The sequence below is a fragment of the Astatotilapia calliptera genome, chromosome 4 (genome assembly GCF_900246225.1).
Source record: "Astatotilapia calliptera chromosome 4, fAstCal1.2, whole genome shotgun sequence".
Lineage (NCBI taxonomy): Eukaryota > Metazoa > Chordata > Actinopteri > Cichliformes > Cichlidae > Astatotilapia > Astatotilapia calliptera.
In genome coordinates, this window is record NC_039305.1 from 30,852,981 (window position 1) to 30,865,297 (window position 12,317).

Here is a 12,317-nt window from a genome sequence, read left to right on the forward strand (position 1 = left end):
CCACCTTTATTCTTCAACATACTTTGAACTCTCAGGCATGTTTTCTCCTTATTTCTTTATTAAGTAGTCCTCAGGAATAGTTCTCCAAGGTTCTTGAAGGACATTCAAAGCTCTTCTTTGGATGTTGGCTGCCTTTTGTTCTGTCCTCTGTCAAGATGATCCCACGCGGCTCTGGGGAGGCCAATCCATGACCGATTGTGTTCCATTGTGTGTTTTTCTATCCAGGTTATGTTTTTACTGGATTGGAAGTGTGTTTAGTATTATTGTCATGCTGAAAAATGAAGCCATTAGACATCTAATCAGACACTTTCCAGATAGTACTGTCACTGTTGTACCTTTCTGCTAACCTTCTCAGCACATGTTGACAAAGACGTGTTAGTACTGACTTTCAGTCCAGTTCCTGTGTATCTCCAAATGTTGATTGTTGATTGTTGTTCATCTGGACGTAGCGTTTTGTGGGAGAAACGTTTCGTCACTCATCCAAGTGACTTCTTCAGTCTCAGCTGACTGCAGGTTTCCCCAAATATTATAAACAGTAGTAGTAGTCCGTAAGAGATTACAGGATGACACCAACCTCAGCAACAGGACCACTCTCAGCATCGACCAAGTGTGTTTGCTTTTGGAACTGTGTCTTCATTCCACCTACTTCACATACAGGGGTCAGTTCCACAGGCAGAAACATGGGTGTGCCATGGGCTCCCCAGTTTCACCCATCGTGGCCAATTTGTACATGGAAGAAGTGGAAAAGAGGGCTTTGCTATGCTACCCTGGAACACCACCAAGCCATTGGTTCAGATATGTGGATGACACCTGGGTGAAAATCAAATCTCAGGACGTACTACATGTCACGGATCACATTAACTCAGTGGACCGACCCATCAAATTCACCAGGGAGGATATGAAAAGTGGCAGGTTAGCCTTCTTAGACTGTGAGATTTCCATCAGTAATGGGGGACATCTAAAAGCTGACGTGTACCGTAAACCTACACATACGGATCAGTATTTAAGGTTTGACTCTCATCATCCACTGGAGCACAAACTGGGTGTCATCAGGACGCTACAACACAGAGCGAACACCAGCCCCACTGACACAGCAGCCAGGGAGGCAGAAGAACATCAGGAAGGCCCTGAGTAAATGTGGTTATCCCAGCTGGACTTTTGTCAAAGCAGGAAAGGCTCCTAAAGAAAGCTGAGTTGAGACACATTTTTTCTAAACACCGGGTCTCTGTGGCTTTTAAACCCCAAAACACGCTGCGCCAAAAATTGGTCCACCCCAAAGATCGGGTCCCCCGACACAAACAGAGTAACATAGTGTACGCTGTTAAGTGCCAGGAGGATTGTCAGGATTTATACATCGGGGAAACCAAACAACCTCTGGCGAAGCGGATGGCACAACACAGAAGAGCTACCTCGTCAGGCCAGGACTCTGCAGTCTTTACACCTACAGGCCAGTGGACACTCTTTCAATGATGAGGATGTAACATCCTGGACAGGGAGGAACGCTGGTTTGAGGGCGGAGTCAAGGAGGCCATTTACGTGAAAAGGGAAAGACCATCTCTGAATCGAGGAGGGGCCTAAGGGTACATCTGTCACCATCTTACAATGCTGTGATTGCAGCCATTCCCCAACTCTCTGTGAATGGGACTCATGGCCATTGATCAGTGGGCTTTGATCAGTGGGTTTTGGTCAGTGGTCATGAGAATTTGCATAATTAAGATTAAGGAACTGACCTCCCAGCCCATTGTTCTTTCAGTCGGCTGGTTTCAGTCATTATGCAAATGTACTGTTTATAAGATCGGAAACCTGCAGTCAGCTGAAACTGAAGAAGTTTTTCCCACAAAATGCTACGTCCAGATGAACAGAATCAACTTTTGGAGATTTACTTACCTGGATGACTGAGCATGCATCAAGATACTTCCTGTGTAATTTGGCCAACCTCAGCCCTGTTTCCCTTCCACTGAGATCATTTCTGATGATCAACTGAAGGGCAGTTCAGCTCTCAGGTCCTGTGCCAGGTCTTTGCTGGATTTCTTCCTGTTTCTTAAGGTCATGACTTTCACATACTGTTCATCTGCTATAGATAGCTTTTAGGCCTGCTGCCTCTTCTATTGTCCTCCACTTGTCACACACATCATGCTGAGATATGCCAAGAATTTACTTAATAGCTGAGCCCCTCTAGTGGGCAATGAAGGTATTCCATGTGGGTCTGCATATTAAGAACTTATTGATACTTGGAGGATTTGTCTTTTCTTTTTTTAATTATTGTTTTGGATAAATAAAAAGGGATAAAGGTATTCTCATCTAGGTTTTGGTATTTAGCTTAGATATACTAGGAAAGCCTTACAGGAGAAACTCATCTAATAAAACAAATTCATCCATTTGGTTCTTGCTACCAACACTCCTGTTTTTGACCTGTTTTTCATCTTGGATATCTCCTCATAGGAAAGAACGGTCAAGCATGTAATGGCGCAGTTCAACAAGTAAATGATCAGAAGATCAAACTGTATTACTGAAAATACAAAGAAATACTTCATATTCTCCATGTGTGATGATCAGAGTTTTGATTAAAGGTTTGGGTGGGCCAAACATGACCCAAAATGAGTTACTGAACCCATAAACTCAGCAGGTAAGTGTTCACGAAGGTCGAGTTCAGAAAGCTGTTTTTCAATTCCTTCCAAAGGATAGGAAGTCGCTTTCCAACCAGAGATATTGTCATCTGGTGCAGGTTTAAGGTGCTTTCACATCGGCTTTATTGTTCTGACTCAGAAGCTGTTTCCACTTTTTATGCTGTCTGTGGATAAACCCAGTAGAAATTGGACTTTTAGACTACTGTCCTTTTACCTAAAATACTAACTCATAAGTGACATACTGATTTTTTCCTCTATTCAGGTCCGAGCCGCAGATTCAAAAGGGTAGTGGAAACCATTCAAGCTCAGTTACTGAGTACTCATGATCAGCCTTCTGTGCAGGCATTGGTTGGTGAGTAGCACCAACACACCACCAACAGCACACGGAGTAGTAGCTTGTTAGCTTTACTTCATCTCTCCCTAACTTTACCTCTTGCCGTTTAGATGAGAAGAACGGTCAGCTTTCCCGCCAGCCCAGCACTCCTACACGTCAGAACTCCAGGAGATCTGAAAGCGGATCGGAGCGGGGAGAGGGGGAGCATGCGGCAGACGGGGGGAGCAGTAGCGGAAGCAGCAGCGGAGCCGTCTTACAAAGACGAGGGTCGGGGAAAGACAAGGCCAGACTCTCGCCGTCCAACGGGACACAGGCTCACCCTTGAAAAGAATGTTGTGGAAGAGAAGTGAGGGCCCTATGCCGGGCCCTTTTCTCTTCCTCTCTTTAGTCCTTTCCACATTCTTTCCTTTCCTATTTCCTTACTTCCTGCCTTGCTTCATACTTTTAGTCCTAAGCAATGGGATGGAAAAAGGGAGAAGATTTTCCTTGAAGCTGATCTAGGGATTTAATGAAGATTTCCCCCTGAAATGGCTCGTTTTCTCAGAAATGTATATTTTTGGAGACTACTGGAGCTGATCTCTAATTAGCCCTAAAGGATAGCTTCACCCTGGTGGGACAAGCCTAAAAACAAATGATGTCCAAAAAGCTCCACTTTACTATGAAAATAGAAGAAATTTAGTTCACCTGTTCCTATGGATCGAAAAAAAAAGCACATGAAGTTCCCACTGACCAATCACATGCAACACATTGTTCAAACTCAACAATCAAGTTCCCACCCGTCAGTCAGAGTGGCTCGTGAAGATGTTGGTCAGTGACGGAGCGCATCAAGGCATTCTCATTCCTCATTTCCTGGCTGTCTCATGAATCAGCAAGTCTTTTCAGCATCACCTAACATGACAGGAAACCATCTCTGCTCTCGTCTCATCAGTTTCTAATTGAAGGCTGCGTTAAGGAATGAAAGTAACAAGAGCTATAGGGAGAGTCCTGTTTTAGACTCGGTTGTGAAAATGGATTTAATTCTTAAATTATTAGCCAACTTAATGCTGTGCTGACAATGGATCTGATGTAGCTATGTAACATAACCCTACAGCAAAGTGAATATCTTAATCAACAAACACAACTTGCTTGAGTGTATGAGAAGTCCCACAGTCATTTCTGAATTACACTTATTTAAAGCTATGATACCATATTGCCTTTAATGAAGGAGAAGAAAAAGTGGATATCCAGTTAGATTTAGCCCCATTTTAAGGACACTAGGACACACCACAGGCAATGCTAGGGGAGAAAAAGGTGGATACATAAACACAGGAGGTCGAGCAGTATCCGTTCAGTAGTAGAAAAGAAGAACAAGTTGTGAAAAGCCTCCAAAGCAATCTTGGAGAAATATTTTGTTAAAAGAGGTTTGTCTCATATAACATTCACATGCCATATACACATGGTTTTATTGTTCACCGTAGTTCTGTTCTACATACTGGCTATGACGTCTTAAACTTGCGCCCTAATCGGAACCCCATTTTAACCCTACGCTGCAACCTTCTGGTTGTTTCTGGTTACTGCGTAAGTTAGGATGTAGATTTCCTGCAGAAGTCTAAATCAAGCTTTACCTTCCATAAGTGGATCTCCAACAAAGAAGTGACAAAATCTTTGTTCCCTGGCAAAGTGCACGCCAGCGTTCAGACAAAGCTAGTATGAAGCTTTAGCGTTAAAAATAACCAGTCTCCTTTTCCACAAACAGCAGTTGCACATGAAGGCCTTGCAAGTATGTGGACCTGTCAAATGCTGATTGTCTTATCTAAGCTTCTCAGCATTTCTCTGTTTTTCCTTTTTTGTCCTTGCTCTAACACAAGTCTGTGTTAGTCCAACCAGCGTCAGGATACGGTCACATTGGAAACCCACAAATATTCACCTGATAGCTTGACTTAAGTTACAGTAACATATTTTTAGAACTTATTAGGTCCTAAGAGATTGTTTATGTATCTACACATCCTCTCCATTTTTGTTTTTCGTGTCTTTATAAAGGCCAACTTGAATCAAACAGCTCCAGCTACCCAAAAGTGTTGTGAGTAAATTTGTCTTCAATTTCTGATTGTTGGTAGCATGTCTTAATGATGACTTGGTGATGAGTGAGAACCTACACAGATCGTCATTAAAATTTTGGTGAAACTGCCAGCCTTTAAACTTTGAAACACACTATCAGCAAATCGTTTAACTTAGCTTAACTTTCCTTTGGATGATTTCCTTGGATGATTGAGCATCCATCAAGGCTTTACTGAAGCACTGTGCTACAATCTGTAATGTAACCTGATGTATATCTCCCTTGAAATGTGACTACACATCACCATCTGACCATCCCGCTGGCATAAATTCTGGAAATGGCTACTTACGTAGAGATCCCGCACACAATAGGAGTTTAGGCTTGACATGTCTTTTTACTGCAACCAGATGGCAGTCAAGTAATTTGGTTTAGAAAAATGAGTCGTATATCTACTGTTTTTTATTTATGAAGTTCCGAATTCTGAAAGCTGCAAATAACTCAGTTATCTTATCCATTTCGCATGAACAGTGCTGTTTTCAGACAGCGATGACACGATGGAAAAACATTATCCACCCTTATTCAGATTTTAGCATTCATGCAGTATTCTTGGATGGCTGTACACACTGCTAGCTTTATAGTTTAGCTACCTTTTCTGTGTTACCTAAATAGATTGAAACAGAATCATTGAAATTAGCAGATATGTAATTTCCTTTTTGTAGTTCTTTTTAATAAGTGGTTTGTAAAATTCCTGATATTTCTTTCTTAAAAGTTACACACAAGCCAGCACATGCTGGACAAATATGACAATTTCATTTTGATAAATTTAGAATACAATGAGCTACAGCTCAATATTTGCTAAACCTTTATATGCAGGGTAGGGCGCTGATTCTACCGAGCAGCAGATATATGTGCATGTGAATATTGTACTGAGAAAAATTCAAACCTCTCCCTCAATAGAAAAGACAATTAAGAAATGACTTGCAGGGAACTTCTATGCTCATTTCCAGACCATGATATTTCTACTTTGGAACACTAGAGCATCATTGCATGATTTACAGTTTTTAAAATATAATTTCTTTAATCTTTTAAAAATCCTACCTGTAACCCTTCAGTCGTTTTAGACCAGGGGTGGGCAATTCCAGGCCTCGAGGGCCGGTGTCCTGCAGGTTTTGGATCTCACCTTGGGTCAACACACCTGAATCACATGATTAGTTCGTTACCAGGCCTCTGGACAACTTCGGGACATGTTGAGGAGCTAATCTAGCCATTTAAATCAGCTGTGTTGGTTCAAGGACACATCTAAAACCTGCCCTCAAGGCCTGGAGTTGCCCACCCCTGTTTTAGACCCTCCCTACAAGCCCACTTTCTTCCAATTGTCTTGTTTCTGGAAGCCTGCAGAGGGGCAGGACCCAGAGCTTGTAAACTGTACTGACTGAATTATGACTGTAGCAGATGAAGAAAAGAAACTCATTCTGGTTGATGTCAGCTTGTACTGTGAGTTGACGGAAATCCTTTGGCTCACTGGCATTACATTTACATATGTTCATTGCATTAATATGTTTGCATTAATATATCTTAACACTAGACATACAAATCATAATAGGTCCTCTTAAAGGTAAATGTGGAAGAAGTCTTTTTAAACAGGACACCCAGGTGTTTGTTTGCTTTTTTGCCCAACAGCTGGGCAACAGAAACCCATCCTCAGCTGCATTTCCTTTGATAACAATGCAAAACTGGCAGGTTACAAATAACTGCTTTGTGTCTGTAGTCATAAAGACTCTGTACACAAACTGCCTGGCAAGGAAAATGAAGCCACATCTAAGGAATGAAAGATGCTTTTTTTGGTTTCTACTGTATTTCATTTTTATACTCTGATCCAGCTTTTGCGTATGGGTATGTTTTGTTTTTTTAAGTTTTTTAAGTTTTAGAGTCTAACACCAAGATAGCACCAACCATGTGAATGTCAAGAAACGTTTTTGAAACTATTTAAGAGGGCAGAAATAGTTTGTTTGTCTATTTATTGAAAAATTTTATTTATTTATTTATTAATGTATTTATGTATTTGTGTATGTATTTATTTGCATTCCTGGATTATTTTCAATAATGGATATAGGTGGTTATAAAGACAGGGAAGTGTTAGTTAGATGTCTGGTACTGCAGACAAAAACTAAACAATTAGTCCAAAGTTTTTTTGTTTAAAATTCTAACATTTTAATGCTGCAAAACAGCCCTTTAAGCTTTATGTTGTGATTCTGCACTTTAGATTTATTTTGTTATTATTTTTGCCATTAGAGATGTCCATTTTATAATGCGAGACCAAGATTTCACACACATAAAATACCTTCAGTGCTGAGTCTTTGCCTCTTTTAGGTGTTTGTTCAGTTCAATTTTTTTTTCTTAATTGAGACCTCAAACGAAAAGACAGCAGGATGATAATCTGCTGGAATGTTATGTAATTACTTGTTGTAACAAAGAAGTCCGTGTTTCTGTGTGTCTCTATGTACAACACACACGCTAAGGCCTTTCAAATTAAAGGTCCTTTTCAGCCCAGTTAGATATGTGTCTTTGTGGATAAAAGGAGTATCATTATCTTAATTATTGAATTGATTTGAGTGGGAAAATTCCAGTTTGTCCACTAAATTGGCTTAGTAATTTGGCACCAAATTCATGTATTCTAGGTGGTTTTCTGCACTTTGTGTTTAGAACTAACTGGTAAATGTTAGCATGCTATTAGGCCCATCTAAAAAAAAGAACTTGGTGAGCATTATACCTGCTGAACATTTGCATATTAACAATATATACACATAGCAATTACAATCTTACTGTTTCAGAGCTACCAATGACTATTGCTGAGCTAACAGTTAGCTATCAGTTAAGAATTGGCATGTTTGGTTAGCATGGTGCATTTACAGACTGTGTGTAACTGTTGTGGGTACACTGCACACAGTTACTTCTTAATTATTACTAACAGTCTAATAAAATATAATTTCACTCTGAACAAAAGCCAAGCCATGTTATTTATCAAATAATTGCGTTAAACTGCTCTAGAATACCAGTACAGTGTCTCCAGTTAGCTGAGGTGATAGCTAGCAAAAGGCTACAGGCCTAACCCAGTCGCAAAACAGCCCTATTCATTCTTAATGTTATTATTAAGAAATTATGTAAGGGCAAGTTATATAAAGTGTCACCCCCTGGGATATTAGCTAACAAGAAAACAAATATTTATTTATTTTTGTACCACCGTGTAAATGAGTTTATTCTGCATTTTAATATGGAAATCGATGGGACTGATGTGGACATTTGAGGTACTGTAGTTTTTGGGCTTCTACTTTGGCTTCATATTTGAGCCCCAGAGGACGTTACTTGCTTGGCATGCTAACATTGACATTTAGCTCAAACACTGCCAAGTATTACAATGCTAACAGTTTACAGAGCAGTCATGTGCACTCCTTGTAAAACATTTTGTGTAGTTTCATGCAAACCAGCTTCATTCCTCACTGACCTTCAGGCGTGTTTGTCATTACATCTTTTTTTTCTCCTTCTTTTTTTTGCTATATTCCTGGTTGCTTTTACAAATTCTGCTTCAGCTGCCTATAAATAGTTTAAAAGAAGAAGCTGCAAAATGAAAGTTTTCACAGCAGAGCCCCTCATGACGTTTTGACATCTTTCCCTTTTAGTGGATACAATCACTTGTGCTGTCTTCAAAAATTTTATTTTTTTCCATTCCCATTCTCATAATGTACACCTGTGGGAAAACCCAGCAGTGAGATCCACACACCTGACAGGTCAGAGTTTGGCGAGTGTTAAAGTTGCACACTCAAATACACAAAAGGTAGTGTTAGATCTTTTTATTAAAACAAAGGTTCATCTTTCATCCACTTAGAAGAGAAAAAGAGCTAAAGGATTGAAATAAGAAGAGGAAAGGAACCTTCTAAATTTTGCTCCACTGAGCAAACACTGCATTTTAATCCATTCAAAGACACAACAGGGTGCTTGGCTTGATTGCGCAAAACTCCCTTATTGAAAGAAATCTCCCCCCTCACTCATTTCCTCCTTTATCCTCCACCTATTCACTTAAGATTTTCTACATTTTCCTCCTCCCATTCCTCCCCTTTGTATTCCTGGACTCCTGCTCCACCCATCCTATCCCTCACCACATGCACATATCTCACCTCCGTATATAACCACCCCTCTTGTATACATTTTATACCCAGTATACTTCGACAAAGATGCTGTATACATTTGTATACGCTGTGTGCCTGTCTCCATTGTATGCCATCCATATCTATGTAGCGTTCACTATGTTTTATTGACACTGTAGTCACCATACAATTCTTCCTCTCATCATTATTGCTCATTCTTCTTCTGCAGTTAAAGTTGTACGACTATAATCTCCTATCATGTCCCTCCTCCATGTCCGCCCTTGCTCCGCCACTCAAGCCCCACTCCCAACTCCCATCTTGTGACCCACACTCCACACAGAAGAAAAAGAATGTTTCACTCTGGAGAAATTCATGATGTGAGAAATAAATGGAGGGCGGAGGTGGAGCGTAGGAGAGGGTGGGGTCGAGAAAACAGCTCACCCAATTAATGACAAAGAGAAATGTCTGTAGTATAATTACAAAAGAGGAAAAGTGCACTATTATGACAATGATTATTATTGCCTGTGAAAAATACTGACCAATAAACAACAATGGATATATGTATGTGTGTGTCTGTGATGTGTTTCAAAGCATTCAACTCATTAAAATGCCGAGTAATTATCTTTACTTGAAATTGTATCGAAATCAGTATCATAGTTATTAGTTCCTGTCATTTCCTTCCTTTCCTCAGTTAATGCAACTCAACAGCACAAATCACGTATATCGCAAGACGCCCTTTAATACACTCTGCACTTGATGGTGTTCCTCAGTCCATCATTTTGGTGACAAAATATCAAACATGATGTAAGCTCTTTTTCTCCCAGTAGAGGTTACTGTATTTGGTAACTTGGTGAAACGGGAAATCCAAAAATGGCTTCCCCATGCCTTTCCATGAGGACGTCGAACCACGTAGAGTTCTCCCAGCCAATCTGCAAACTTCAAGCTTCTCACAATGAAGTCATGATAGCTGACTAATCACCAGTGGCCTGGACCATTTCAAACTACAGCCCTACAGTAATAACACTGAAGGTTAGGACTTCATATGTATAACAGTGGCAAATTATTAAAAGTCAAATATCATATGGTTGAAGGGTTGTTCTTCAACCCAAGGGACTCCCGTCAGAAGATAACACATTTATAGAAATTATGAAAACTAATAATGAAATCTGTGTGGGTTTGGTCTGTTGGACCTTGGACCTTATTCTCTTTACCTTCACAAATAGTTAAAAGTGGCCTTGATGTTGACTCAACTACATTATCTCTTTAGTTACATAGCAGCCTAATCAACTCTTTTACGGAATGATGGAGAATGTCGTTGTCCCATTCTGCCCATTTAATGTGAGGGTACGGAGGAAGAAGATGAAAATGTGAAGAGCCCAACTTTATCCCACCAACCCACGATGTCAACACTCCAGGCCTATGTGACATGGACCACTCTGCCAAGAGAAAGTGTGTGGAGTATGCACTTGAGGTGCTTGTGGATAACAATGCAGTGACAAGGATGATAACTAGCCAGCATCACAAGCCAAGAGGCCCACCAAGAAGAAGAAGAAGAAGAAGCCAACGGACAGCCAACTAAACCTGATCAGGAAAACCCAGCCCTGGCTGAGTACCAGTGCTCACCATTTAAACATGATAGCAGGTACCAGGCCAACTTACTGAAACCTTTAAAGCAGCGGTCCCAAACATTTTTTGCGCCATGGACAATATTTTCATGGACCGGGGGTTAGGCACCGCTGCTTTAAAGGACATCCAAACTACCTCTGCCACTGTTGAAGATGAGATGATGAACTTTGTGATGATCCTGATACACATGGGGATTGCTGAGCTGTCCTCCATTCATCACTACTGGGCAATGGGGAGCAGGAGCCCTCATCTCAGGAACGTCATGCCAAGTCTTTGTCTGCGACGTTTCAGGCTGATAAAGGAAGACAACGACAATACTCAGAACACCAGACACTGATCTATTCTTCAAGACTTTTCAGCTTAATGATTACTGCCTTCAGGAGTGAGCCACAGATCTCCAAGCAGTCAGTGGATGAGGTCAAGGTGGTATAGAAATGCAACAAAGACAAATGAGGATTCAAATTGTTTGCCAGTGCCTTTGAGGACTGCCTCATTCACGATGTGGTTCTAAACAAGGGCACTAGAGCCCCACATTTTCCCCCTGATACCTGAACAAAAAGCCACGGGTACCAGCTGCCATCTTGTCTCCATCCTGGCCAGCACTATATCCTCAACCCCCACTGTCTGCAGGCCACCAGCTCTGCAGTGACACCAAGATGAAGAAATAGGTAAGTTACCATGTCAAACAGTAAAAAAAAAGCAGCATACTGATGCTCTACTGTAACTCCAAGAAGTCCAACAGGTGGATTATACAAATGTTTGCATGCAGAGTTGATGTCAGCCTCACAGATGATGCGCTCATCTACATGTGACACTGTAAAGCTGTTGTTGTGGATGCCATGTCACTAAAAATCTTCAGGAATCAGGTGTTCTTGGATTCTAACAACCAGAATCCACTTGTCTTGCTCCTGAAGGAGCTCAGCATTTTCAGGTAACTCCAACTCTTCTGCTCCTTACAATTGTACCACGACCCAACCACCTGTCTATATCATCAGCCAGACCTGCAGCTACTGCAACAGGTAGGGGAACATGTTGAGGTCAAACTTGGTCTGTAGGGTCTGCAAGTTTCACTTGTGCCTCAATACTGAACTCAGCTATTTAGCACAGAGGACAGGAGGACGTGTAGGTTTGCTGGACTTGAAAGGAGATCATAGACGGCTTCCACAAGGAACCCAACCCAACTGGAGCCTTCCTGAATGATGTTAGACCAGCTAATTCTCCAGCAATAAACTCTCCCACCTTCTGCTCCGGTGTCTGAGCCCCACTTTCCTGCACACCTACTCTTCTTTCACCTGCTCAGACTACATCTTATCTTTGGATAAGATAGGTTAACCATTGCCACGGGCCTTATCAACCTGTATCTTTGAGAAGTAGGCATCAGTCGCTCTGCCAACTAGTATCCTGTCCACCAGCCCTCTCTGCCTCAGTGGTATTTCTCCAACCCTCACTGCATTTTCTTTCCCTTCTGCTGGTCTCTCTGCAGCTGTTTAAATGTTTAGCCATACTGATGCTCATACAATAAATGCAGCCTGCTTCTTGGCCCTGTCGCTTTC

General features: G+C 41.2%; 1 protein-coding gene across 4 annotated transcripts in view; it reads left to right on the plus strand.

The window, feature by feature from the left end:
- Nucleotides 1-6,162, plus strand: part of LOC113021421 (serine/threonine-protein kinase BRSK2-like) — a 34,119-nt gene extending 27,957 nt beyond the window's left edge. For all 4 annotated transcript variants that reach the window (XM_026166073.1, XM_026166074.1, XM_026166075.1 and 1 more), the window contains 2 exons: nucleotides 2,890-2,979; nucleotides 3,072-6,162. In XM_026166073.1, coding sequence (XP_026021858.1) covers nucleotides 2,890-2,979; nucleotides 3,072-3,286 — 305 coding nt within the window. In that variant the 3' untranslated portion in view covers nucleotides 3,287-6,162. The remainder of the gene's footprint in view (nucleotides 1-2,889; nucleotides 2,980-3,071) is intronic.
- The last annotated feature ends 6,155 nt before the right edge of the window (nucleotides 6,163-12,317 follow it).